The 27,939-nt window shown below is 41.2% G+C and overlaps 1 protein-coding gene across 1 annotated transcript in view; it reads left to right on the forward strand.

Moving 5' to 3' along the window:
* Positions 1-27,939, forward strand: part of ush2a (Usher syndrome 2A (autosomal recessive, mild)) — a 230,542-nt gene that overhangs the window by 200,841 nt on the left and 1,762 nt on the right. Inside the window, exons 73-90 of the mRNA XM_074625260.1 lie at positions 9,320-9,401; positions 10,043-10,188; positions 10,635-10,976; positions 11,151-11,512; positions 11,638-12,007; positions 12,690-12,971; positions 13,090-13,259; positions 15,022-15,352; positions 20,626-20,832; positions 21,000-21,092; positions 22,029-22,174; positions 22,309-22,427; positions 22,640-22,738; positions 22,879-23,055; positions 24,324-24,407; positions 24,699-24,840; positions 25,095-25,182; positions 27,001-27,069. Of these exons, the coding sequence (XP_074481361.1) occupies positions 9,320-9,401; positions 10,043-10,188; positions 10,635-10,976; positions 11,151-11,512; positions 11,638-12,007; positions 12,690-12,971; positions 13,090-13,259; positions 15,022-15,352; positions 20,626-20,832; positions 21,000-21,092; positions 22,029-22,174; positions 22,309-22,427; positions 22,640-22,738; positions 22,879-23,055; positions 24,324-24,407; positions 24,699-24,840; positions 25,095-25,182; positions 27,001-27,069 (3,309 nt within the window). The remainder of the gene's footprint in view (positions 1-9,319; positions 9,402-10,042; positions 10,189-10,634; positions 10,977-11,150; positions 11,513-11,637; positions 12,008-12,689; positions 12,972-13,089; positions 13,260-15,021; positions 15,353-20,625; positions 20,833-20,999; positions 21,093-22,028; positions 22,175-22,308; positions 22,428-22,639; positions 22,739-22,878; positions 23,056-24,323; positions 24,408-24,698; positions 24,841-25,094; positions 25,183-27,000; positions 27,070-27,939) is intronic.

Below are 27,939 nucleotides of genomic sequence, written 5' to 3' on the forward strand. Positions count from 1 at the left end.
GGAAGAAGGGATGGGGATAGAGGAGGAAGGATGAAGTGAACAGGGGTAAGAGGGAAGTGAAAGAGGTGAGAGAAGAGGAGAGCGAAGGAAGAAGAGAGATAGATGGAGGGATAGAGATGGAGGGAAAGAGAGAGTGATTAATATAAAGAGTGGAGAAAGAGAGAGAGAGCTAGCAGCATGTTTACAATCTGTTAGTTTACCATTAAGAGCCCGTCAGAGAGTGCGGGACAGCGAGGGCCAGCCGGCGAACTGTGTCTCAAAGCCGACATGAGGTTTCAGTGTGTGTGTGTGTGTGTGTGTGTGTGTGTGTGTGTGTGTGTGTGTCGCCTACACAGTCCGAATGTGTGTATTCAGGCATGCGCAGTTGGGAGACGTATAAAAGTATGTATGTTATCAGAATATGTGGTGTGAGCTTAGACATGAATGGTCTGCAGGTGCGTCGAATGATTCGATTTGGATAAAAGTCACAGTGTTAAACACATGGTGTGAACACAGTATGAATATAGATGCATAGTTTGAGAATACTGTATGATGGCATGTGTTTCAGACTGACACATGGGTTTGCTTGGATTTGGACAGTGAGGATGTGATCAAATAGGAAACAGTTTCATCTGCTCATATGCAAAGTAAAAATGTGAGCATCACCAAAAGGACTGAGATTAGCTCTGCTGGCATGTTTCCTGGTTGTGAGCTAACCGGAAGTAAAGAAGTAGTTCAACATTTTGGGGAATATACCTAATTTGCTTTCTTGCTGAGAGTTGGATAAAATAGATTGATACTACTCTCTTATCTGTTGCATAGATATGAAGCTACAGCCAGTTAGCTTAGCTTAGCATTAAGACTAGAAGCAGGGGGAAACAGCTAGCCTCGCTCTGACCAAAAGTAACCAGCACCTCTTAACCCTCATCCTACCAACATATTTGACATACAAGGAAGACCGACTGGGGCCCCTTGGTACCCAAGAATAAACTACAGTAAGAAACAACCATCATAGCAAAATGTTAACTCATTTCTTCTTAAAACATTATTTGTTATCTAATTAATGTCATCTGAAGAAAAATAAACAGATTATTATTTTAGGAAAGTTAGAGTTAATTTGCATATTATTTAAAACGAAAATAGACAGAGCACATGAGGAAATCTTTGTCTGCTATATCTGTGTTTGATACTTTAAATTAGGACCCATGGCAAACATTTAGCTGTACTTGACCCAGTCGGTTGCAATACTCGACCCAGTCGGTCGTTATACTCGACCCAGTCGGTCGCTCTACTCGACCCAGTCGTCTGCTATACTCGACCCAGTCGGCCGCTCTACTCGACCCAGTCAGCCGCTCTACTCGACCCAGTCGTCTGCTATACTCGACCCAGTCGGTTGCTATACTCGACCCAGTTAGCCGCTATACACGACCCAGTTGACCTAAATCTATTTCAGCATTAAGCATCTGATTGAGGGGCCCCACAGGCTCCATTGTTTCCTCAGAGTTGTTTTGCAGAGAACAACTAAATTGATGATATGTAAAATATTTTCATTGTGTGGGACATACTGTATGTAATAATGCCACGTTTAAAGGGATAGTTTGGGTGTTTTAAAGTGGGGTTGTATGAGGTACTTATCCATAGTTAGTGTATTACATACAGTAAATATTCAGTTATCAATACTTTACATGATGTATTTGAATTAGACTGACCTGCTGGTTAAATCTGTTGTGGCATGGAAACAGGGGCAACAGCTTTACTCCTGCACTTGTTGCTTTGCACCCTCTCTTACTTTCTGTTCAGTTATCCTCTTTGCGTCGCTTAACCACCGAAGAGTGGAGGATCGAGGGTGGTCAAAGGAATAGGAATGACGAGGCTTTGCCCTTGCTCTCAGTGACACCCTTTAACAAATGAGGGAGACAAAGGAGTGGAGGCAAGCGAGCAATGCAGAGTTGAGTGCACATAGGGTGAGGAGAGAGGGATGAGGAGGTTGAGAGGGGAAGAGGAGACAGGTGAAGAGAGGAAGGAAGGATCATAGGAGAGAATAAAGACACTCGGATGCAGAGTTCGTTGGGCTCTCGGCCTATCAGACCCCTTAGTTCGAGGTCTCCAACTCTGATTGGAGGGCTCTCAGCATTCTGCATAAACAGCCAAATAATCAGGCTGCAACACTCCCGCTTCTCCTCAATGCAATCTTTCCCTCTGTCTCCTCGTCTTTTTCACAGCTCCTCCGTCTGCTCAGTTCTCCCTCCATCACTCAATTTCCATCTGGGTTTTCTCTACCTCTGTCACAAATTACAGTTTTTATGTTATTCTCATCCACAATCTTTACCCCCTCCATTCCCTCTTCTTCTGTCTACCTCCCTTTCAAGTGATTTTTTTTCAAGTGAGTTTATATTCTCCTACTTCCTCTTCCTCTCTCTCTCTCACTCACTCTCTTCCTCTCAGTAATGACAGGTTGTGTGTTATTGTGTGTCTGCCTGTGAAGAGGCCACACCATCCAGTGTAGTGCTCTCCACTTGTCCTAATGGGTGTTTAGTGCAGCAACTGCGATATGATGGTCACCACTTTAGAGGAATGCTGAGTGTGAGTGCTTATAAGAGCAGAGGAAAAAAAGGAGTTTTGTATATTTGTGATGACTGAGTCCATTCAGTGTGCACAAGTGTGTGTATGTGTGTGTGTGTGTGTGTGTGTGTGTGAACATTTGTAACTGAATCGTTGTCAAGTGTTTGTTATGGAGGCTGTACTTTTGACTGTAGTCTCGAGGAGGCCTTGTATTTATATTTATATTTGGCCATTTGCATTATGTTCATCGACTGGGTGTTGTGTTTTTCTTTCTCTTTCATGCAGTACTCTATATTGACCTCCAGGATAAGCCTCCATCCATTATCTGTAACCGCTTATATTATTCAGGGTCGCGGGGGGGGCTGGAGCCGATCCCAGCTAGGCTAGACGGGGAGAACATGCAAACTCCACACAGAAGGGCCCCAAGCTGGGTTTGAACCTGCAGGGTTCGATCCCTCTTGCTGTGAGGCGGCAGTGCTAACCACTGCACCATCATGCTGCCCCGAGCATAAGTTGCTATGTGAAAAATCTTAAATTCACTGCCCTAAAAGTGTTAAAAAGTGACCTCAGTTCGCGTTCTCTACCCATCCAAAGACAGAAAAATCCAAAAATAGAGAAAGAGGATTTTTGTAGTAACAGTGATAGTAACTTATTTTACAGCCCTTGATTGGAAATTGCTTGTACAAAAGAAAATCAGTTTTTTTTTTATTGGATTTGTTTTACCAACTAGTCAGACATAGGCATTTTTTTGTAAAAGAAAAACTTGCCCTGCCTGATGAAATAAAGCTTAGATAAAATTGCATGCATAGACACTCATTTCAATTTCAGGAGATATCTCTGGATTTTAAGCATACTGTTCCTTTACTTACCAGAATTTGACCACACACACACACACACACACATACACACACACACACACACACACACACACACACACACACACATACATATATACACACCAAATATGCTGTTCCCGGGGTCTAGAGCCGCCAAAGCCAATCATGGCTGTCGGTGTGAAGTGGGCTTGCCTGTTCCAGACCCCTGCAGTCCCTCTCTATGTCTGTGCTGGCCACAGACAAAACACATGCCTAATGGCACTCTGTGTGTTCATGTGTGTGTGTGTGTGTTTCTGTATGTGTGTGTATGTGTCGCACAGTCGTCTGTATGTGTCAGGGTTTGTCTAACGCACACTGACTTGCAGGGACACCCACGCAGGGCATTTGCAAACAGACATAGGGCAATTGTTCCAGCAGCATTGAATTAGGCATGCACACATAAATACGTACACACACACACAAACTTGGCTTGAGAGCTTGGCATGGGGCGCGAGAGAGCAGCGTGTGGTGCACTGGCTCACCTCAGAAACCTCCGAAAACAATTACTGCTCTCACAGGGCTGGTCAGGGCACAGCTTGTACTAATAGACTGGACTAAAGAACTGAATTGAATTGAATTCGAGCTGAATCGGATTGAATTTAAGCTTATCTGATCATAGCATGTTTTACCACAGAGTGAAAGAACTAAGGCACATAAAAAAAGGTGAAACAGCGGGGTGCTTTATTATCTCTCCAGGACTTAATATGACAGAGCAGAGAGGCCAGAGAAGGCCTGTGAAGAGAAACAACCTGAAGGCAGACCAAGTGGACCCCATTCAACTATCATTAGGCATGCTTCTTTCGTGTATGTTCTTAGGCACTCACTTTACTTTTACCTGCGCGTCTAGTGTGTGTGTGTGTGTGTGTGTGTGAGAGAGACAAAGAGAGAGTGTGTGTGTACGTGCATGCATGTGTGTAGCCATATGCTAATGTTGGTCCGTCTCTCTGTCTCTGTCTCTCTGCGGGGCCCAGTGCTGGGGCCTTTGTGAGATAATCAGCATAATTCTTTTGACAAATACACATGGTTATTCTTAATTAGTATCACACACTGTCCCCCCGGCCGCACCATGCCTCTCCACCTGAATATCACACACACACATAGCTGTGCACTTGCTAGGGACACGTGGGTACAAAACAAGATGCATGCAGATGTGGGCTTGTTAGGATACATGCAAATGCAATCAAATAAACACCGATACCATTATATTTGCACAAGGTTCAAGGAGCACACATGCACACTGACCCTTTTATAAAGGCTCCACATGTAGAAACACACACACACACACACACTGTCCAGAGGACCCCTGCTGTAGCTCAGCTCACACACCAAAGAGAAGACGGAATGAGGAAATAAAAGATTGAATAAATTGCTTCCTTGCCCTCAATGCTAAGTTGCGTTGAACCATGTAAGATCTGAGGGCTCTTTAATGTATAAATTAGCGAGACCTCTTCTCTTCTTTCCCTATCATTGTCTCCTTTCCTCTCCCTCTGTCTTGTTTACTCTTTCTTTCCTTTACATCTGTGCAAATCTCTCTGAACCCCCCCACCACCCCATCTCTCTCTCTCTCTCTCTCTCTCTCGACTCCTTGCTCCCTCTCTGTTCTTTTGCATTTGGCATGATTAACTAGTGACTTTGATCATCCACACACATGTACACTGAATTTAGGTTGACGAGAACTTTTTTGCTTTCATATTTTACATCGTAGCTCTTCATGTGGTCTTCATAGGTTGGCCATTTTCTTAAAACAGAAACTGTTTTTTGCTGCTACAGTCTTGGACAATCATTACAGCTATCGTTTTGCTGATGCTGCAACAAAAAATGTAAAATCCTTCACTAGAACCCAGCCTAAATATTACTGTGAAATCATAAATATTTTTAAATTGCACTATAGCTCTAGCCCCAAAATTGGTGCAGAAACATGGCTTGATATGTTTCACTTACTGTTTAAGCTTACACACATCAAGGTCAGATTCTGTATACATAAAGTACAAATGTATTATACATGACAGAAACCGCACACATATAAGGTTGGAAAAGTCTATTCCAACTGAATGGTCTCTAGTATTTTCTATACTCCTGTTAACCTTCACAGCAGAGGTTAGTGGTAATTAGGGATGTCAAAGTTAACACGACTATAATACAGTAAATAACGCAAATTCATTTTAACGCCATTGATTTCTTTAACGCATTAACGCAACTTGTGATTTTTAGGTTGAATCGGGACTCTGAAGATACTGGTATCATATGAAACTAGAAAACCTACGGAATCCATTGATACCAACCATGTCATACTAGCTTGTCTCGAAGGAGGTTTAATAACGCTCCAACTTATGGTACATTTTGGCATGGCCATTTTCAAAGTAGTCCCTTGACCTCTGACCTCGAGATATGTGAATGAAAATGGGTTCTATGGGTACCCACGAGTCTCCCCTTTACAGACATGCTCACTTTATGATAATCACATGCAGTTTGGGGCAAGTCATAGTCAAGTCAGCACACTGACACACTGACAGCTGTTGTTGCCTGTTGGACTGCAGTTTGCCTTTTTATGATTGGAGCATATTTCTTTATGATAAATTGCAGTACTTTTCCTGGACAATATCTGTCATTGTTTTGTGTTGTTAACAAGCATATTCCACTCCCATGTTGATAAGAGTACTTGACAAATCTCCCTTTAAGGTACATTTTGAACAGATAGAAAATGTGATTAATTTGCGATTAATCGTGACTAACTATGGACAATAATGCGATAAATAACGATTACATATTTTAATTGATTGACCACCGTAGTGGTAATTAAATTGACCTTAACTCTGTTATTCATATCATCATTCCTAGTTTTGTGTGTATGTGTTTGCCTACATGTTCCTTAATATATGCATTGTAAGATACTGTGAACGTGTTTTGTGTGTCTGTCTCTGCACATGTGTATGTATGAGAGAGAAATAGTTATTGAGGGAGCTGTTAATGTAATGTAATAGTAGTGTGTTTTAGTGTTGCACCATTTGATTACTGCCTGTATGCAGAGCTGCATGTGTGTGTGTTTGTGTGCGCTTAGCAGGCTGAGGTGGTGAATTTCATAGCGCTTGATTGTTGAGTGTGTGTGTGTGTGTGTGTCTGTGTGTGTGTGTGTCTGTGTGTGTCTGTGTGTGTCTGTGTGTGTGCGTTGAGTGAGTGTTAGGAGGCCGTTTATGTGGTGTGTTTCAGTGATAAAGTGTTTGAATGTATTGCCATCTAGAGGCGTGTAGCAGAGTCTCCATGCTCCTATAAAAGCTGCGAGCGCCAGATGCTGCTATTGACAATGTGCATATGTTAACCGCTTTATAGGCCACATGCCTCACATATTTCACTGGCTTTTAAGGTAGAGAGATCTCTCATTCTCGCTCACTTAATCTGTCTCTCCCTTTTGCCACATCTATCTTTTTTTCTCTCCCACTTTAGCTTTCTTCCATCTTTTTTATGCCTCCGTGCCGGCGACAGCCGGGGCCGGGGGCATTATGTTTTCGGGTTGTCCGTCCATCCGGTCCATTCTCGTGAACGTGATATCTCAGGAACGCCTGCAGGGAAATTCTTAAAATTTGGCCAAAACGTCTACCTGAACTGAAGGATGAACTGATTAGATTTTGGTGGTCAAAGGTCAAGGTCACTGTGATCTCACGTCCGTCCCATTCTCGTGATATCTCAGGAACGCCTTGAGCGAATTTGTTCAAATTCAAAAACGGTTTCCAAAAAATGTTTGGCTTTAACTCAAGAATTGATATGCTAATTATGACAATTTCACACAAATGTCTAATAGGATAAAATGATGAAGTGATGACATTTTGGACAGACATGGATGTAAAGACAGATTACCAAAGAGGCTCGCAGGCCCCGAGGGGTCAAGTCATCATTTTGACTATTATATTTTATTCCAAATTATATTTTTCTCTTCATTGTGTTTTCAAATATTCTAATGCATTTCCTTCCCATAAAACCGTGAATTGCGGCTGTGTTTTGAAAGACTTTGTAACACTAAATAAACCCTCTTGCCTTAACTTCTTAAGCCACTTTAGACTTGTAATAAACCTGCAAAATGTTGCTGAAAGAAATGTTCAGGTGTTTTAAATTTAATAATTTTCTTTAGATGACTAACATGTAACTCCAAACAACAAAAACTATATTTGGACCAACATATAAAATCAGCCAACTTGCTGTATATTTTCAGGCTATATATTCATCAGTGCTTGTCCCCTGATTTATACATAAAATAAAACATTTATATTACACATGACTGTAGTGCAACTTAGAACATTCGACCAACAAACATGACATCATTTTTATGAATTTATTTTTGAGAGGAGATTATTTGTGTAGCAGAAGGTGTTTCAATGGGCCTCATAGAGCCAGCTACAGGTGCCCAGCCCAACTTGAGTGGTTGGTGGAGGCATACAACCACAAGACGGTAATTCTCTCTCTCTGTCTTACTCTCTCTCACACTCCCCCCGCCCTCTGTCTCTCCTTTTTCTCATTTCCTTCATCAGTTATTAACTTACTCACCTCATTCTCTTTTATATCCCTCTTTTCTAATTCTCTATCCTGCATTGCTCTTACTTATGTGTACTTCATTTCATTTCAATCTCTTTATTTCTTTCGGCCTTTATTTCTCACTCCCACCGCCCCTTTCTCTTCCTATCTTCCTCCACCCTTGTCTCTCTCTCTTTGCATCCCTCTCTCTCTCTCTACTAAGAAGTGCTGTGATTTGCAGGAGGATTTAGCTTGTGTCTAGGTGTCTAGGGGCTTATTAATCCTATTTTACTGTGGATGAAAAACACGTTGGCTCCCAGGCATGAAAACAGTGAATACATGCATTCTGGTTGTTGTTCAGACAGTTCATCCTTGGTGCCACGCTACGGTGATTTGTCAGGGTTTTCATTTGATTCAGTTTGAATTTGAGCCTTTTTGATCCTCTTGCCGCTGCATTGAAGTGGGTTACCAGTTAATCTCTTTACATATGCCTGCTTATGAGAAAGCATACAATCCTGAACAGACAATTAAAAAAAAAAAAACTGCAGACTCAACACATGAAAACATATAGCCTCACCAATACATATGTTCACACAGAGAAACATCACTCTCATAGCTGCTTTAAAGCTCACAGTCATAAACAAACAAACAAACAGGCAGTCATGGAGCCCAGTGCTCCCTGACTACCATGTCATCGCACGCCAGGGCCTTTTGAAACAACAGTGTGTCTCTTATCAATTAGTAAATGGCGTTCCCACTGTATCACACACACACATACACACTGCTCCTGTGTCTGCCAGGATGTTGGGCTTGGTCCCACTGCCTAAAGCTACTGGCAGACTCACTCTGCCTGTGTCTCTCAGTGTGTGTGTGTGTGTGTGTGTGTGATATGAAAGGGTGCATGTGTGACATAAACACTCAATCTGGAAGCTTTGAATTCACCCATAAGGGACGGCTGTCTGCCTGCCAGTCTCTCTCTGTCTCTGCCACTTCTCTGGTGTCTACTTACTTTACCATGGCGGAGCCTGTATGTTGAAATGTTGATATCACAAATCCCATGTCATGTCATCTTAGCTCGCCATTGTTTCAGTGTTCCTTTTCATTCCCCATTTTAATGAGTAATGCACTGGTTTTTATTCATGCAGGATTTGTTTGTGTAACTAACTCGCTCTCTTCTCTTGCTGTGGCGTGCTACTCACTTTGCCGTTCCCCTTTCAGTCTCTGCTCCTTTTAACTCTTGCCCAATCACTCCTTTGTATTCCCTCTTTTCTCTCCCATACCTCCTCCTCCCTACAACTCTCATTCCCCTCTCCTACTTTTTCCTTTTCTTACTTCTCTGCCGATACCGATTCCATCTCTCTATACAGTATATCACACCTTGGTCTCTCTCTCTCTATCAGGGTTCAGTCCTAGAAGCAACAGTCTATGGTCTTGGACCGTACCGTCAGTATAGTCTACGAGTGGAAGCTGTGAACGACGCAGGTAAGTTGATTATGATCAGTAACACATTTTAAATATCAGGAGTAAATAATATCAGCTTGGGATGCACCGATCCGATTTTTTCAGTCCCGATACCGTTAGGTATACCTGGGCTTTGGGTATCGGCCGATACTGAGTACCGATCAGACACCAGTGTTTAATTAATAAGCTGTATGACTCACTGTGTGAAAGTGACTGGGATCATTCTTTTATGTGTAAGGCAACATCAGGCTTCACTTATACATTTCTTTCCTAACTTTGTAAAAACAAAATGTAACAAATAAATACACATATATAAATTTAGTGAGGTTATTTATTATTAAAATAATAAATCGTATACCAGCAAATTGGTAAAAAAAATCTTCAAAATTAACAGGAATTATAATTCAAGTGTAAACCTTTTTAATGCAGCAACAAATTGGTCAAAACGTAAACAGGAATTAAAATTCTAGTATATAAAGTTTATAGTATATAAACATAAAATTGAATTTAATAGATCAGCCTCATTGTCACCGATATCCGATCCAGCTATTTGAGTCAGTATCAGCCCGATATCTGATCCGGTATCGGTATCGGTGCATCCCTAATATCAGCATCAACCATTGAACCACTCCATTGAGTATAGATGTTTTGCAACCCTCCAGGTAGTGTGTCCAGTCCATGGGTAGCCATTAGGACCCTGGAGGCTTCTCCAGCTGGCCTGGCTAACTTCACAGTGGAGCAGAGAGAGCAGGGCAGAGCATTACTGCTTAGCTGGGATCAGCCGAGTGCTCCAAATGGGATCATCACGGTACATTCATTGCACACTACAAAAACACAGGACACATACCAGATGTATACACAGCATTGAGCAGGTGACGCAGGGCATGGAGATCCTCAGATAAAATCAGTCTCACATAGGAGAAGACACAGTAGAAACATCAGATAGATAACAAAATGATATATAGACACATACAAAAGCCAACAAGTAAACTTATAAGTCACCAATTTACAAGACACTCATGTAATTCAGCAACTCATTCACATATACATGGACACACTTGCCATATATTCTGATACATACTATGTGCACATTACCATTACCACGTACTTGCAGTATGACATTTTTTCTCTCTTCTTTCCTCTCACCTGCTCCGCATAACCCACCTACAATACGTCTTCTCTTCCTCTCCTCCTCTCCCACTGCACCGCTTACTTTTCTTTTCTCTTGCCTGCTTTCTGTCTCTTCCTTTCCAGATGTACAACTTGTACAGTGAGGGGAACCTGGAATTCAGCGGACTATCGCGCAACTTCCTGTTTCGTCGTTTGGAGCCATGGACCATGTATACTTTGACTCTTGAAGCTTGCACCTTAGCAGGCTGCACACGCACCCCGCCTCAGCATGTCACCACAGCAGCAGCTCCACCCGCTTCCCAGCCCCCTCCCAGGCCTCTCTTTATTGGCCCAGATAGTGTGTCACTCACCTGGGGCCCTCCTTCTCAGCCCAACGGGCCAATTGGAGAGTATTTCTTACTTGGGAGAAGTCTGGAGGAAGTGGGGAGGGGAAGAAGTTACGAAGAGGATATTGAAAGGGGAAAGGTAGGTGAAACTAAAGACACATCTCTGAAGTTATTGGCAGTGATTTTGATGGTCAATATGACAGTTATCAGTTATCCTGATATAATACCCCAGTGCCACCAATATCCATGTAAATGGGAGTTATCAAATAAAATTGTGTTCCTACCGTACAACATCATCAACTGTCTCCAACAGGTGCTGTTCAGAGAATCATCCCCACAACATGCAGACACCTTCTCGTATACAGTCACTGGTCTGCGGCCCTGGACACAGTACGAGTTCAGTGTTCGGACTCACAACCCTGCTGGAAACACCAGCAGCCCCTGGGTAACTGTGACAACCAGACAGGCCCCTCCTCGTGGTCTAGCTCCCCCGACAGTGAGTCACCTCCAAGGCCAGCCCAGTGAGGTGTTGGTTTCCTGGAGTCCTCCTTTGGAGCCCAATGGGATACTTCAGTCCTACAGGATTCAGAGAAACAATGTCAGTTTCTCATTTAGTTTTGACCCTACTGTCCTCAACTACACAAACGAAGACCTCCTGCCTTTTTCAACATATAGGTATTGCTTGCCTTTACTCATACTATTGTGTTGTTCCTTGTGGGGACTCCAAATAACCACAAACAAATTCATATTTTTTTGATAGAGCTGATTAAACTTTCATTCTATTCTATTCTATTCTACAGCTACTCAATCATAGCCTGCACGTCTGAGGGATGCATCACCAGCCCTCACACAAACATCACAACTCTAGAGGCTCCACCTGCCACAGTGGAGGCTCCCACAGCGGGCAGCATCACGTCCAATAGTATCAACATTTCCTGGAGTAAACCACTGACACAGAATGGAGAGGTGACTCAATACGTGCTGCAACTGAACAACGAAGAAGCTTATCGTGGGAGAGACCTAAATACAGTGTTGTCAGATCTGCTGCCGCACACGTCATATCATCTGGTCCTTTTAGCGTGTACCAGCGGTGGGTGCACCGCCAGCGCCACAATGTCCACGATGACTGGGGAAGCTCCTCCCACTGGCCTGCCTGCCCCGACTCTAAAGGTGTGTTTGTTTATTTTAGACTTCGAGTGAAAACTCTGTTGCTAAGTGTGCAATACCTTATCTTTGGATAATTAAACATTTATTTAAATTCTTACATGTGATTCAAAGCATATACATTGTTTTTTTTTTATTATAATTTGATTATTATTATTTGGGTGAGATTTATTGAGTTTTAGGTTTTGATAAGCTTTGTTTATACTCGCGCTCGACACCATGGCGCAGGCCTCAGTAGATGGCGCGCATGCTACGAGCATGCACAGAGGTGTTTATACTCAGCGCGTTGTTGGTTGCAATATGCGCCAAAGCGATCTGTCATATTCTTTCACAGATGGCGGCAAAAAGCCTCTTCTCTCCCCAGTGTGTTGCTTATTTCTTTCCAAGTATTTAATTACATGTGACTGTCCCTGTGGTCTTTCAATGAACAGTTGTAGAGATATCTGTACAGGCGAACCAGCTCAGCCAGTCTTCCCTCGGGAAGGCGTCCATGTTAAAATGAAAAGCGCAGCGTGCGCAGTGGGCACATACAGTAGTTACAAAAATTCAGAGGTGCACGACCAAGCGCCGCAATAACTTGCGAAAGCCATGATGACGTAATTATATGGCGCACGCACCTCGCGCCCAAACCCACCTTTATGCTACTTGTAGCTCTGTTTAATGTGACCTTTGACCTTTTCCTTTGAAGGTCTCGGGCCCAGAATCAGTGGAGGTTAGCTGGAGACCACCAGAGCACCCTAATGGCATCATCACAGGGTATGAACTCCGCAGAGATGGTGAAGTTATATATGTTGGCTCAGAGATCCATTACCACGACTTCACACTGTTGCCAAGCGTGGAATACAGCTACGTTGTCAGGGCCAACAACAGCAAAGGGGCAGTGAGCAGTGCGGCGGCCACAGCAAAGACTCACCCATCAGCTCCTTCTGGTGTCGGTCTTCCCACACTGACGCCTCTGGGACCAAGCCAGGTGAGTCATCCATCTATTCAGTAACAGCTTGACATCACTAATGCTGAGGTCTATCTTTCTACTGTCTTTAAAGTGTTGTTTAAAACTTTTATTCTGTTTGTTGTTTGTCTTCTTCCAGTTGAGAGTAGATTGGAGTGCTCCAGCCCGTCCTAATGGAGACATTGTGAGGTACACTGTGTATCAAAGAGATCCAGTCCAGCTCAGCATCACTAGCACTGTGTTCACTCCTGAGGACGGTGACTTCTCTGACCGACACACCACTCTGCGTGAGCTGGCTCCTTACCACAGGTCAGTCAAAGAACACCTCCACCACACTTAACTTTTAGGTTTTTATGCAGCAGTTTATGGATGTAATCTATGGTTTACGTAAAGTAGGAAGAATATGTAGGCTTTTTTTTTTATTTATTACAAAGCTGAAGGTTGAAGATTTTATATTTTCATTAAACTTCATTGTCTAAAACGGTCAAGAAAAACACAGTTTCCTCTTCCCATGTGTAATAAGTGCTGTAATGAAGGAAAATGTGGGGAGGAATACCAGATAAGAAGGGAACAGAGTGCCATCTCTTGGTAACAAAAAAAACACTCCGGTACACTCTTTAGTCCAAAACCCAGGGACTGATGTACAGATAATACCAGAGCTAGGTTCACTTCATTCTCATTTCAATCAATTAATAACTTTAATTTTCTTAAAAATAATCAATCAATGCATCTTTCAAAACATAAATAATGTGTTTATTTGGTTTTAAAAGAGCAGGAAAGATAGTAAAACCAGTATGGTTTTATATTGTTTCCAAATCTCTTCTCACAAGTGTTACACATTTCAACATCAGAGCAAATAAAAAGAAAGATCGGCCTCAAAAACTATTTGCATCGTCTCTCACTGGCTTGTATAATTTACTTCCATATGAAAAAATAATCTTGCAAAGATAAAAAAAGATGCACAACATCATTGTGCAATTTATACTCTGCTGTTTTGCCCAGTAAAGTCTTCTGTCAGGAAACACTCACGCTTATGAAATAAGTCAAATGCTGTTTCTGAAGCCTGTGTAATAAATCAGAGTACTAATGCACCTGTCAAAATGCAAATATCTTAATTTGGTGAAAAACAACCTCTCAAACAAGCTGTCAGAAGGACATTGTTAACACTAAACAGAGACAGAAAAATACAGCAGTGTACACCAAAGACTGTATACGTGTGTATGTCTGTGTGTGAGGGTGCATAATATGTACCGTTGTGTGTGTCACCAGTGTGCTTGAATGTGGTGATAGGATTCAGATAATAAAAGCTCATCAGCCTTATCATCTAAAGATCGCTCCCCCTCTCTCTGATGACCTTCTATCCATTCAGCTCATCTTCATCACCTTCACTCTTTTTTTCTCCCCCTCACTCCTCTCTATCATCTCCTTCATTGCTTTCTCTCTCCAAAAAAAATAACAGTGCTTGCTTCCACATTAGTTATAATGTTGGTTGTCTTGTTGTAGTCTGCTAAAGCTCAATGGACATAGTAGATAGTTGAGACAGATAATAATTTTTAAACATGCTGTTAATTGTGTGATTTTTGATTGGGCAACTGCTCCACTTGCTGTGCTGTAATTCTGTTTTTGATGGTTTGAAACTGGGAAAAACGTGATTTACCTTCTGGAAGTGTTGTCAAAAACTCTTTTACTGTCCACCTAAATACATTTCTGCATACATCTGACTCATGTGATTATGTTTAATTATGCATTTTTTGTACTTTTTAGCCCCTAATTTAAATGCTGTCGACAAACTTTACAAGACACAAAGTCACTCCATGATCTAAACACTCCAAATAGTTTGCTGATTTGTAAGATATTTAGCTGATTGACGGTAGATGTTTTCCAGATTTAAATCTTGTGCAAGCTGTACTCGAAGTACACTGGCATCACAGTCTATTGTTGCCCAAAATGTTTGATGTATTTTAAAGCATTTAAGTTATGTGTGTTTCTTTCCCACAATGGTCTCTTACACAACACACAAACATCACTAGATACTGCATCTAAAAGCATGTTCCTATATGTGTGTGTGTAGGTATGAAGTGAGGGTGGAGGCTTGCACGGCGCTGGGCTGCTCCTCCAGTGACTGGTCATCTATACTCACTCTTGAGGCTCCCCCTGCTGGACAAACAGCGCCACTGTTAGACCTTCAGCCTGACACACACACCGGCCTACAGACCACCTTTCTACTCACCTGGTCCCCTCCAGCTCAACCAAATGGTAGAGTCCTTCACTACGAGGTGTATCGCAGACTGGACCATACCACTGATATCCACAGGCGTGATGCAGCAACACTTGTCTACAGGAATGCCTCCACTACTTGCAAAGATGAAGCACTCCGGCCGTATACTGTATACCAGTACCAGGTACAATGCTCCGTGTATTTATATGTGTGTGTTTGTTTAGAAAAGCAGAATCACCGCAAATACTAACTGGTTAGTCCTGGTAAACTTCAACTGACTGAACCAATATTTATCCAGATCTGAGAGGAAATGGAAACCAATCCTTCTATGGTCACAAAAACAGAGTAGTACTGCACTTTGACCTTTATGAAGCATCCTTGAGGTTTTTTAACTGTCTTTCTTATTTGTATAAGAAAGAATAAATCAAAATTGCCACAGAGCTTGAACAAGTTGGCATGTGTTTTGAACAAGTTATTATTTATTTTGAAAAACAGACATAATAGAATAGATGTATTTTTTCAAGGAGATAATAATTGAAATGCTAAACCTGTAGATTAACAGAAAATAATAACAATCAACACAAAAAAGTGCAAATGGGTTCTGCGTATAGTGAAATATGATAACTTCTTGTCCTTTGCAGTTAATGAAGAAACAGTTTAAATGTTTTATTGTGGTCTGTGAGACTCTTTCGGAGTTGAGCGTCACATTAAAAGATGTGGCCAGATGTTGTCACAATGAAATGTTTTCCAAAAGTCCAGTCAGACACACAGATCACGCACCTCAACTGATATGGTTTATCCATACATGTCACCAAACATACATGGACATACACACACACTAACACACACAAGTAATCAGACAGGTGTTTAATGGTGGGGTCCATATTCATGCTGTTGTGCTGTGTGTTGCTACGCTAATTGACAGGCTAGTCCTTTGGAGGCAACAATAACATTAGCATTCCTGCCTGTCAGACATACAGGCGGAGGCCAGAGAACCTGTGTAATTGATTGAGTTTGCCTGATTGTGGTGCCGTCTTTATTTACGAGGGTCCTAATTTATGACAGGAGGAGGGAGGGAGGGAGGAGCTTTGGGAGATGACGGGCGGGCAACAGAGCCATTAATCACTGGGCCCTCAGAGCACCCCACTTCCTGATTACCAGCCAGCCAATCGAATTAACTGTTAGCCCCCTTGGTAACAGAGCTTGTATTGGAAAGACCTTTTAATGGTGACCGCTACACGTCCCCTGAGGATTTGTCAGTGGGGGATCGGGGTACGTGGACAAGGTGGTGGTGGTGTGTGTGTGTGATGTCCATGAACACAGTAGTACTTGTTTGTGTGTGCATGTAAACATCTGTGAGTGTGTGTGTGTGTGTGTCACACAGAGAAGCGAAGAAGCTGTATACATTTTTCGATATTTATATGATGTTATTCATCATGTCATTTCTCTCAATTTTCAAGCAATAATTTATATTTTCTCTGTCTATCTATCAGCCTATCCTCTTACCTACCCACCTGTCTGTCTTTGTTTTTATTTAGCTGTTAATCTGTCTCTGTAGCTCCCTGGCTCTCATCCTTCCTCTCTGTGTTTCAGGCGTACACAAGGACGATAAGTCAGTTCAGTTTAGCACACCACAGTGCAGAGAGAGAAATCATATTAGGCTAATTACACTGGGTCATAAGCTCCTATTGACAGCTTTATGCTTGGTTTTAATTACTGCCCACTTTCACACAACTTAGCCCCTTCACCCCAAGTAGATGCACCCGCCAAGTAGCTCCGTCGGCCTATCAGAGCGCTCGTATCGAGTCCGCAGTCCAACCGTCCAATAAAAATGCTGAAATACTGGGAGGTAGCTTCCTGAAGTCGTTTGTTGCCATGGCGGCTCATTTGCTGCCATGGCAGCTAACGGGGTATATTTTTTATTTTGTGTCTAATAAGCCAAATCGCGGCCCAATAGGAGAAGAGAGGACAAGAGATGAGAGAAAGCAGTAAAAAGTCTGTAAATGATATAAGGACGACGAGATGAGTTCTACCTTTTAGCACTGGATCAAGGGCAAGGTGATCTGGACTGACTTTAGTTTTGAACTTTTTCTCTCTGTTCTGTCTATGTGGCACAAACTTCTTAATCAAGCCCAAAAGCTTTGCGTCATGTTGAGGCTTTAACTGTGTTGCTGCTAGGGGAAGAACATGGTTGTTGCTGGGTAGAAACATTTCATTGCTGCACTTATAATGTTATATGATGGCAGGAGGAGCTAATTTAATTGAAACTCTTTTAAGCAACAAGTAAAGCCACAAGTTCCTGTGTAGAAACTGCATACGTATGTAGTAAGCTTTTCTTTCACCTGACGCTAATGCACTTTTTCTTCAGACATGTTATATCCTTTCTGAAAAAACTCTGTTCCATTAATATGGTGCTGCAAATGTGATTACAATACAACAATAGCTTGTTGATCACAAGTTAACAATAAAAGGTATAATCAAGACATTGTTGGCATAATTACATAACATGCTATTACGTAACATCCCTCCCTATGTGCTATTCATATCATGCTATATATTATTTATTTATAAGCTGGCACAATTTGTATTAATTGACATCTCCCTGATGTAAATGTGACATATTTAGCAAATGGCAAGTTTTCCTCAGAAGTTAAAATCAAAGTATAGTGCAGCCATTATTTTGTTAAAGACTTAAAAGCAACAGTATAATGAGCATAGCTTTAATGCCAAACACATGTATGTATTCATCTTTTTAGTTGTCTCATGCCTACTATACACACAAACACAGGGGGTGCATCTCTCACAGACGTTAACTGCACGTTTCTCTTTGGCCTTTTCCCTATCAGGGTGACAGCGTGCCCTTTACCTAATGTTCCCTCCACCCATCCTTCTCACTTCTCCTCACAGGCTCTGGTCCTTTCTTTAATTCTTCTTCCTGCCATCTTTCCCACCTTTCCTCTTACTTCCTCCACTGCACGACAATGGCCCAAAAGGCTGATAATACATAAACACAGGAAAAAATTACCATATACCATTTGTGATTGCACTCTTTTTACTTTTAAGAGTTTGTGTTTTTCTGAAATCTTATTTTTATGATCTCTTTTCTTATTCCTTTTAGATTTAATTTTCAGTAATGACTTCTGTTTTAATGTTATGAGTAACCGATATCCAAAATTCTCTCAGTTGAGGTTTAATTGCAGTCTCAATTTATGGTATCATTACATTTTGATTTATCGTCCAAGCTTGTTGATCTTAGACAAATCCTTTACCTGAACTGCACCTTTTGAGCTCCCCTGCACTCGTAGAATGCACCTATAAGACATAGTACACTGGTCGTGTACTCGACTGCTGCTTTAAGCCATTTTCAGTACAATAATAGTGCATCAAGTTGATCAGCTTTTGCCTCAACTCTTGCAACACTCAGCATTGGCAAGTGACATACATGCAAGCATGTATACCATGTAGAAGACGTTGCAATGTTTAAAGATTGGACTGATTTAGCTGTTACAGTTGCAGGCATTGAGATGGAGGAGAACATTATTTCAGCCGTAATAACTCTGGAGTTTTAAAATTCAGCCCCAAAGAAGAATAAATGCTGCCTTCAAGCGAGCTGATTTGTATTTCTTCTTCTTACCAGCACCCCATAGCTAACACAACCTACACCACTGGTTCCCAACCTGGTGGTCCCCACTCCCACTAGGGGTCGCCAAAGCTTCACAGGGGTTGTGAGGCCTTCTTGAGTTTAAGGGGTGTAAGACAACTTTTTAAATATACAGTTGGCCTATATCTCAGCATTTCATTCTTTTTTTGTGAAGAAAACTAAATGAAAATGTAATTTTTAAAGTTTGGATTATTATTTAAGATGTAAACTTTAAAAACATCTCACAGGATAAGGGAACAGTGAAGACCTGAACACAATCCATGTTCACAGAGCCTTCCCTCTCTGCTAAACAGCCTCATCCTGCATTACAAAAGTATGTAGTTAAAACAACCAGAGAGCTAATTGAACAATGGCCAAGTGTCAGGGAGAAGAAAACACTGAATTTGTCGAAAAGAAGCCTGTTAAATATGTTTGATTGTTTTTAAATAAAAAAAATACGTAATACAGACAAAGAATTGTATTAAAGGTTCCTAAAAAATAAACTCATCTCTGATGAATACATTATTAGCAGGAACTGTTCTGTATGAGCTGGTGAAGTTGGTGTGGGCCACAAAATGGCCAATCACATCAGTTCCTCTCATCCCCTTTAACAGACAGTTTCATGGGCCAGTGGACGGTTTCTCTGAGAGGAAACTAGTCAAGTCACAAATGTGAATACACAATACCCCAAATAAGCCTTCAAGGGCAGATGTGTCTGTCCCTTTTTGAGTTTAATGGATTAGACACTAAAATGTTTGTGTGAAGTGATTTTAATAAGTGACTATAAAAGCTGCATTCAGTTACTCATATCTGGATACAGATACTGCTACAAATACTGAGAGAAAAACCATTTTATCTGCGGAAACTAAACCTATCACTATCCAAGCAGGTACATTTGAAGCCACGAAATTATAAAACGGCACAGCTCAAAATTTCTTCCTCTCTATGGGTCTTGTCCACCCTTCCTCCTGTCCTCCTGTCTTCCTCCTCCTCCTCATTCCCAGTCTCTCTCCATCTTCCATTCTTCTTTCCCCTCTCCCATCTCAGTCCATCTGTGCTGTCACTTAGATCAATCAGTCTGATTGATCACAGCCTAATTGACTATTATTGAGGTTAATTCAACTCTTAACACACTTGCATACACGCGCAAAACTCGCCATCGCAGCTACAAACAACACGTCACACACACACACACACATGATCACACACTTTCACCAGTAAAGCTCAGACCCATCCATCTGCCTTCTGCACTACTTCTGACAGGCTACAGATGACTTACACATGCAAATCTCCACCCTGCCTGACCCTGTGCTGTGTACACCCTCTAATTATACCCAACACAAGCACACAAATAAGATTACTGTGTGTGTGTGTGTGTGTGTGTGTGTGTGCGCACTCGTGTGTGTGTGTGTGTGTGTGTGTGCGCACACGCGTGCACGTGCATGCATGTGTGCGTGTGTGTGTGTGTGTGAATAACTCCTTGATGAAGGTGAAAAGTAATTGTCATGCAGATATGTTAGTGTTGGGTTGCATGTTGAAAAGGTTTTGCTCTCACTGCTGATGGTAGTTTTGATGGATCGTCCCATGAATTGACTTATATCCTTTTGGTTGTCTGGTGGATTCTGGGTAATTAAGAGAAGCTTTCATCACTAAGAGTTAATAAAATGCATCTAAAATCCTAATGACGGGAGACAAAAAGTTCATGTCTGGCTCTCACTCTGTCTCAGATGTTTCCTCTTTTCAATTATTCACCGTCAGTTGTATATGTAAATTCAATGTCGTCATATTATTGCCTAATATGTGGTTTTGACCGACAGGTGTGTGCAGTGAATACGGCCGGTCGTTCTGTCAGTCCGTGGGCCAATGGAAGAACAGGACCTGCCCCACCCGAGGGCGTAGGCACACCTATTTTCCTGCGTGTTTCAGCAACCTCAGCAGTAGTGGACATCCGTCCTCCAGCCCGACCCAACGGGATTGTCAGCCTTTACAGAGTGTTCTCAGTGAACCACGACAACCACACTCTGGTAAAGCATATATGACTGCATTTAACAATACACAAGTTTCTCAGTTGGATTTCTTTACTGTTTTCCTCTGCCGTTCTCCCTTTTCTATAACTCCAACCCTCCTCTTAGCTTCTCAATTCTATGACCACCCAAACATATCTCAACCTCACTCTTTCCCCTTCCTGTAGCTCTCAGAGGGTACATCCCATCAGCAGACACTCCATGGTTTACGTCCTTACACCCAGTACTGGGTAGGAGTAGAGGCCTGCACCTGTTATCAGGTAATAAAATGTACTATTACGTAACAGCTACACTTTGTCATGAAAGTGAAATCACAGATTCAGTCTGGTTCGTATCTGGTCATTGAACTAGTTTGGGCTGCAACTAATGATATTTTTCATTGTGGATTACAATGTCAATTTTTTTCTTGATTAATTGATTAGTTGTTTGGTCTATAAAATGTCAGAAGATTGTGAAAAATATCGATCAGTGTTTCCAAAGCCCGAGATGACGTCCTCAAATGTTTTGTTTTGTTTACAACTCAAATATATTCAGTTTACTGTCATAGAGGAGTAAAGAAACCAGAAAATATTCACATTTAAGAAGCTGGAATCAGATAACGTTTAAATTTTTTCTTAAAGAATTATTCAAACCGATTAATCAGTTATCTAAATATTAAACAACTAATCGATTAATTGTTGCAGCTCTAGAACTAGTACAAATTTAGCAATTTAACATATTTATGGAGAGTAAAATGAGCTCTGTTGCACAACTACAATATATATTACTTGTTAATATGCGTAGGACATTATTTTAAAAGCTCACAGCTGATGTTATTTTTCATTTAGTAGTTAATTACATGTTATAGTGCTGCTATCATGTAAACTAACAAACTTTAGTTATATAACATATTGTAGTTGCATGCTATTTTTTATCAGGTTTATAATTCTGCTCTCATTCTTTCCAATGTCATTGTAACTGATACTACTACTACTAATAATAATAATAATAATAATAGTGTAATACCGTATAACGTGATACCATGAAACCATGATTTTTTCTTTGATGGTTATCGTACTGTGAAAATCTCATACCATTACAACCCTAATTGTGATGTGTATATAGTGTTTTCTATGAATTCTGGCTGGACACTGTACTTGTACACTCTACTACAAATACTCCAAATCTTTGAACTGTGGGTTTTGAACATTTGACAGTGCTGTAGCCAGGGTCCACTGAGTGAGCTCCGCACCCTGGCTGCCCCCCCAGCCCACCAGCCTCCTCCTCGCCCCGTCACCCTGACCTCCCGCTCTGTTCAGCTGGAATGGGACGAGCCTCTGGCACCTAATGGAGTCATTGAGAGGTGAGTAGAAAACATAAAAAGTGCACATTGTTCAGTGTATTTTCAACATACTGTAGGAAACAGATTTCATTAATGAGTGAGACAGACTGCATGAACAGATGCACATACCATTATCTGTTTCTCTCTGTTTCCAGCTGTGAGCTACATCTCAGATCACCTTGCCCGCAGCCCCCCCAGCCTGTACCCCTCCCTTGCGTTGAAGAACCGATACAAATCTGTTTCTTTGGCAAAAGGCGGAGCTACAATGTGACAGGTCATAACATGTGGTTATGTCATGTCAAGATATTTTAACATTCATAACAACACTCAGATGTCCTGACACACTTTACAGTAAACATTATATTTGTACCAAAACAGGAATAAGAAAGAGGAATAATGACAACAATAATACTTTTTTTTTTTAAAAGTATAAACCCAATTCCCAGTAGTGAGTGACCCATTGATAAGCCGAACTCATCGTTGCAGGTCTCCAGCCGTACTCCACCTATCAGCTGAGAGCTGCCTGCTTCAACAACATGGGCAGCACTGCCTCCAACTGGACTACTGTTACCACACTCAGCGAAGGTAACACCTGTATCCAACTCCTCAAATCTCCCAGCTAACCAGTCATAAGAAACATAAAAATACATCAAAAGTCTCGTTTGTCCCCTCTCTCTCTCTCTCTCTCCCTCTCTCTCTCTCTCTCTCTCTCTCCCTCCCTCCAGCCCCCCAGTATGTGTCTCCTTTCTCAGTTGGCAGCAACCTGACAGTTATTTGGCTGGACTGGACGGGGTCCTTCTCCCTCAACGGGTACCTGAAGGAGTATAGTGTGACAGAGAGCCAGCTGAGGGTCTACACCGGCTTCTACAGCGATCTCCACATCCCACGCACCTCACAGAAAAGTGGGCGCACACACACACACAGACACACACACACACACACACACCAATACATATCCACTTACAAATTTATACCAGGTGGTAACATAGATAAATACACACTTTTAGGAGGAATGTCTACCTCTATGTACTTACAATACAGCAGAAATACACACTTTGGCAGGCAGTGTACTCCATCAAAATCAAATTTGATGTGTTCTAAGGCTGCTGCTGAATATAGGAATGCAAAAATTAATGAATTGATAAAAATATACTTAATACGACTCTGAAGCCGCTAAGCCTAACTTTGTTTAACAGGATTGGTTAACTTATAACAGTTATTTCGCATTGGTACGGTTACTGTTAAAGGATAAAATATGAAATTGATTTGCCTTACCTGACTGGTGCATGGGCCTTATAACAATAATGGGCACTAAGCTACTGATATGATGAACCTTTATCATATTTAAGTGTTTTTATGCCTCCACAACGGCGACAGCTGTGGCCAGAAGCATTTTTTTTTCGGGTTGTCCATCCATTAGAACGCAATATCTCAGAAACGCGTTGAGCAAATTTCTTCAAATTTTGCACAAACATACACTTGAACTGATTAGATTTTGGTGGTCAAAGGTCACTGTGACCTCACAAAACACGTTTTTGGCCATAACTCAAGAATTCATATGCTAATTATTACAATTTCACACAAATGTCTAAAAGGATAAAATGATGAAGTGATGACATTTTGGACAGACATGGATGTAAACTACAACCTGACTGGCTGGTGGACGCATACCACACCCAAGGCACTAATTCTAGTTTAAAGTTGAGTCTATAAATTTGATTGGTTGTCAGGTTGATAATGAGGACGAGCCTTTGATTGAGGGGATGAGCTGAAGTGAAGAGAGTATTTCAGAGAACTGGGAGTCGTTATGACAGAATTAGGAAAATCATCCAGTCAAATTTTGACTGTAAAGATTAATTTTCCTTCAAATTGGAACCAACAAAGTTTTTTTTCTCCATTCCTGTCCAAAGGACGTTTTAGTTTATCTAGTTTACTTTATTTGATATGGACATCACAGTAGCATTAGAATCGTAACATACATTTAAGCACAAGGACTACATGCTTTTGTATTAATGCACAAATGTATCTCAACCAATCTGATTTCATATTGTGTATATAAGCAGCTTCACAGAATGCTAACAGTCTGATTCAGAGTCAACCCTACATCACTTCATTTTAACCTAAAATATTTTCTTTTGCTCCGTCTCTTCCTCTCTCCCTCTGCTCTCAGCTCTTTCATTTCAGGTGACTTGTACTACCAACAGTGGCAGCGCCAGTACTCCTACCATCAGATATAGCCCTGCCACAGGCATAGGTACTGTAACACACACACACACACACACACACACAAACAAACACTGCTGGAATCAGTCCAAGTGAAAAATCAAACCTGAATCTGAATATTCCTCAGCGACTCAGAAATCACCGTTTGTATCTGTCTCGTTTCGTCTTCCTCTTTTCAATTCAGTGAAACTTTATTGTATATTAAGAATGTTGTCAAATCATATACAGTATAATACGTACAGTAAGCAGAGTTAGGAACATTAAAAATAAATATAAGAAGTATAGTTTATTTAGTAACTTATTTATTTCTCTCTCTTTGCAGGTCCTCTTGAGCCTGAAGACGCTGGTCAAGAGGGCGTCAGCATGTCAGCAACACCAGTTTACTCTGAGCTGTGGTTCATCTTGTTGTTAGCCCTGCTGGGTCTATTTCTGCTAGCCATACTGCTGGGCCTAGTGCTACAGAGGTATTCTGACGTAATATGCAGCATGAAAAAGTTTTACAGCACAAATAGAATTGAATAGAATAGCATTTCTTCTCCTCAGGTACTCTGCACTTAATATTAATATTAATTAATTAATATTTAACTGCACAAATACATACAACTGAGAATAACTTGTGTTTAAAAACCACAACACACTCTATGTAAAAACACAGACAGTTTTTTCCGAAGAAGAACAACAACAAAAGGTGTGAATGATTTTTTTTTGTCCCCTCTAGAGCCCTGAGGAAGAATCCATCAGCCAGAGAGCGCCCCCCGCTGGTTATGCTCCAGAAGACCAGGAAGGCTGGAGGAGAGACGTACATGGTGAGGGGAAGCAGAGAAACGAGGCGCTCTGTGAACGAGAATGACAAGATGGTTGAAAGGACAGAGGACAGTAAGAGAGACAGAGAGAGGTAGTCAGGTTTACAAAGAGGGAAAAGCAGAAGAAAAGTTAGGGGAGATAAAACGGAGGTGGAAGCAAGACTGGTTCATAATTATTTCTGTTTTTTTTTTACTGAATCAACAGTCTTCTTTCTGCAGATTGTACACATTTTAGAAAACGTGTCTTTGCAAGAGCAGCTGTGTCTGAGGCTGCGTTCCAAATCACACTTCCTTGCTCTTCCTTTTTACTTTTAGTAAATACTGCAGCTGCCCTTACAAAGTACGTACTGTTGCATGCAGTATGAATACGATTTGGAAATACTACTTCATCATAACATTTTGCCTTGAACTTTGACCCTCTTGTTCATATATCTGCTTCTGGCTTGCATACTGCAAAATGTGAGTAGGACTGATGTAGTAGGACATCCTGGTATTTTTGGCATACTGCATTTGACACACTATGTATTGGGCCTTTTTTTATTTAACCTTTTATTTAACCAGGATTAAAAATCTCTTTTCCAAGAGTGTCCTGGCCAAGATAGGCAGCAGCACAGTTAAATGGTTGCAGACATAAAACAAACATAATGATTGAAAACGAAGACAAAAGAGCAAATTACAGAATCATAAGGTATCGAAAAAAACAATCATCAGCATTCAAAACATCTACAGCCAGATGTGCTTGTTTCCAAGTCATTTAGAAGCACTTTAAAAACATTCAGTGAGACCAGCTCTTGAAGTTTCAGGTCATTTTGTAACTGATTCCAAGAAGAAGGAGAAGCATACTTGAATGCCCTTTTTCCTAGTTCAGTACGGACTTTAGGGACAGTTAATAGGATTAAGTCCTGTGAGCGGACTTTTGAAGGATTTAGGTCCGTAGGTAAGATGGAAGCAGATCAAGAATAGCCTTGTAGATAGGAATACGCCAGTGGTTCTACATACTGAATCTTTTTCTTTTTACCATACTAGGTAGTAGGGTAGTATGGGTATTGGAACGCACAGCATACCTTTGTTCCAGCAGAGGGAGCTGAAACAACAACTGTTACTGGAAAGCTGCTCTTACAATAGAAATGATGTTGTGTGAGGGCAATGTTAAAACTGGTTCAGTTTTAACATTGCCCTTACACGTTTGTTTGCCCTTGTTAAATCTTTTGCAAACAAGGAGTTGCATAACAGAAACAACAGTAAAAACCCCTGGAAGTAAATTTTGGATTTGCTTGAGGTTTTTACATAAATCAAACTCTGTCATGCTTATAAAAAAAAGCATTTTAGAAATAGGAACATTTCATCTAATATAATTCAGTTAGTTCCAAGAAGATACATCATCCCTCTCTATCTCTCAAAACCCAATAACTACCAATAACACTGCTACTCAAACATCATTATCCACCTTTAACCTCTGGTTGATTCATTCATTTACGTTCTAAAGTTTTCTTTTTTCCCCATCCCATTCCAGTCTTACCACTCCTCTATTTAATTTTCTCCACATAATACTTTGAAATATATATTTTTTGCTCTTTTTCATTCTGTCAATCTTTCTTGATCTATGTTTTTTTTTTTTTATATCTGTCTTCTGTGACTCCCCTCCTTCCTATACTACTTCCTCCATCCTCTCTCTGTCTCTCTGTCTCCCAGAGGTCCTGTCCTGAGTTGTGCTCTAAACATCACTCCAGCTCTGTGCTGCTCCCTGACCGTCCCACAGTAAGACTACTTTCTATATTTACTGTCCAAACCCTAAATGTTTATTTTATTGTCCCCCTGCAGTTTGACACTGTAGCAGACTGTGTTGAGATCCGCAACGTTATACTTAAAAGCTACACTGTGTACACTGAGGTACGGGATTGTGACTTTGTGTGGGTATTTTCCTACGCATGTCTGTTCTGTTTGTGTACGCATGCTTTGTGTGTGTCTGTGTGTGTCTGTGTGTGTGTGTGTGTGTGTGTGTGTGTGTGTGTGTGTGTGTGTAATAAGATGAATTATTATAAAGGTAAAACATGTTGTGAAGTCTGTCAGTTTGTCCTTAAAGGAACAGTGTGTAACAATTAGGGGGATCTAAATATGTTTTCATTAGTGTATAATCACCTGAAAATAAGAATCGTGTTTTCGTTACATTAAAATGAGCCCTTCATATCTACATAGGGAGCGGGTCCTCTTCACGGAGTCCGCCATGTTGCTCCCCCATGTTTCTACAGCATCACAGAACAGCTTAGACCAGAGTCGATAGCGTTACTTGCTCCCATTGCTGCCGCTTTCTCTCTCTCTAGCTTCACCACTCACACACCCACGTACACACACACACTCGCACTGGCTCTGCTCCAAATGACCTATTCTACTCTTACAACAACGGGCTCTAGAGATGACAATTCACGTTTTCGTGTCGACCACCATAGTTTTCCAACACGCTTGGCGCACGGGAGAGGCTTCAGTTGGTTGCAATCTGTAACCTCACCGCTAGATACCGCCAGATCCTACACACTGGACCTTTAAGTACACTTTGGATATGCAACAAATAAAATCATCTGATGTATCCAAAGTTTACAAAAGCAACCATGAAGCCAGAGTTCATACTACTCTTCACCTGCCAATGAAAACTCTGTCGTACTTTATCTTAATCTTGTACTTTGTTTTGTGGCTCAAGCAAAATTGGTTTCATGTGTGTGTGTGCTGTGTTTTTGTTGAGTCTTGAACACATAAATAAAAAAG

The sequence above is a fragment of the Sebastes fasciatus genome, chromosome 2 (genome assembly GCF_043250625.1).
Source record: "Sebastes fasciatus isolate fSebFas1 chromosome 2, fSebFas1.pri, whole genome shotgun sequence".
Lineage (NCBI taxonomy): Eukaryota > Metazoa > Chordata > Actinopteri > Perciformes > Sebastidae > Sebastes > Sebastes fasciatus.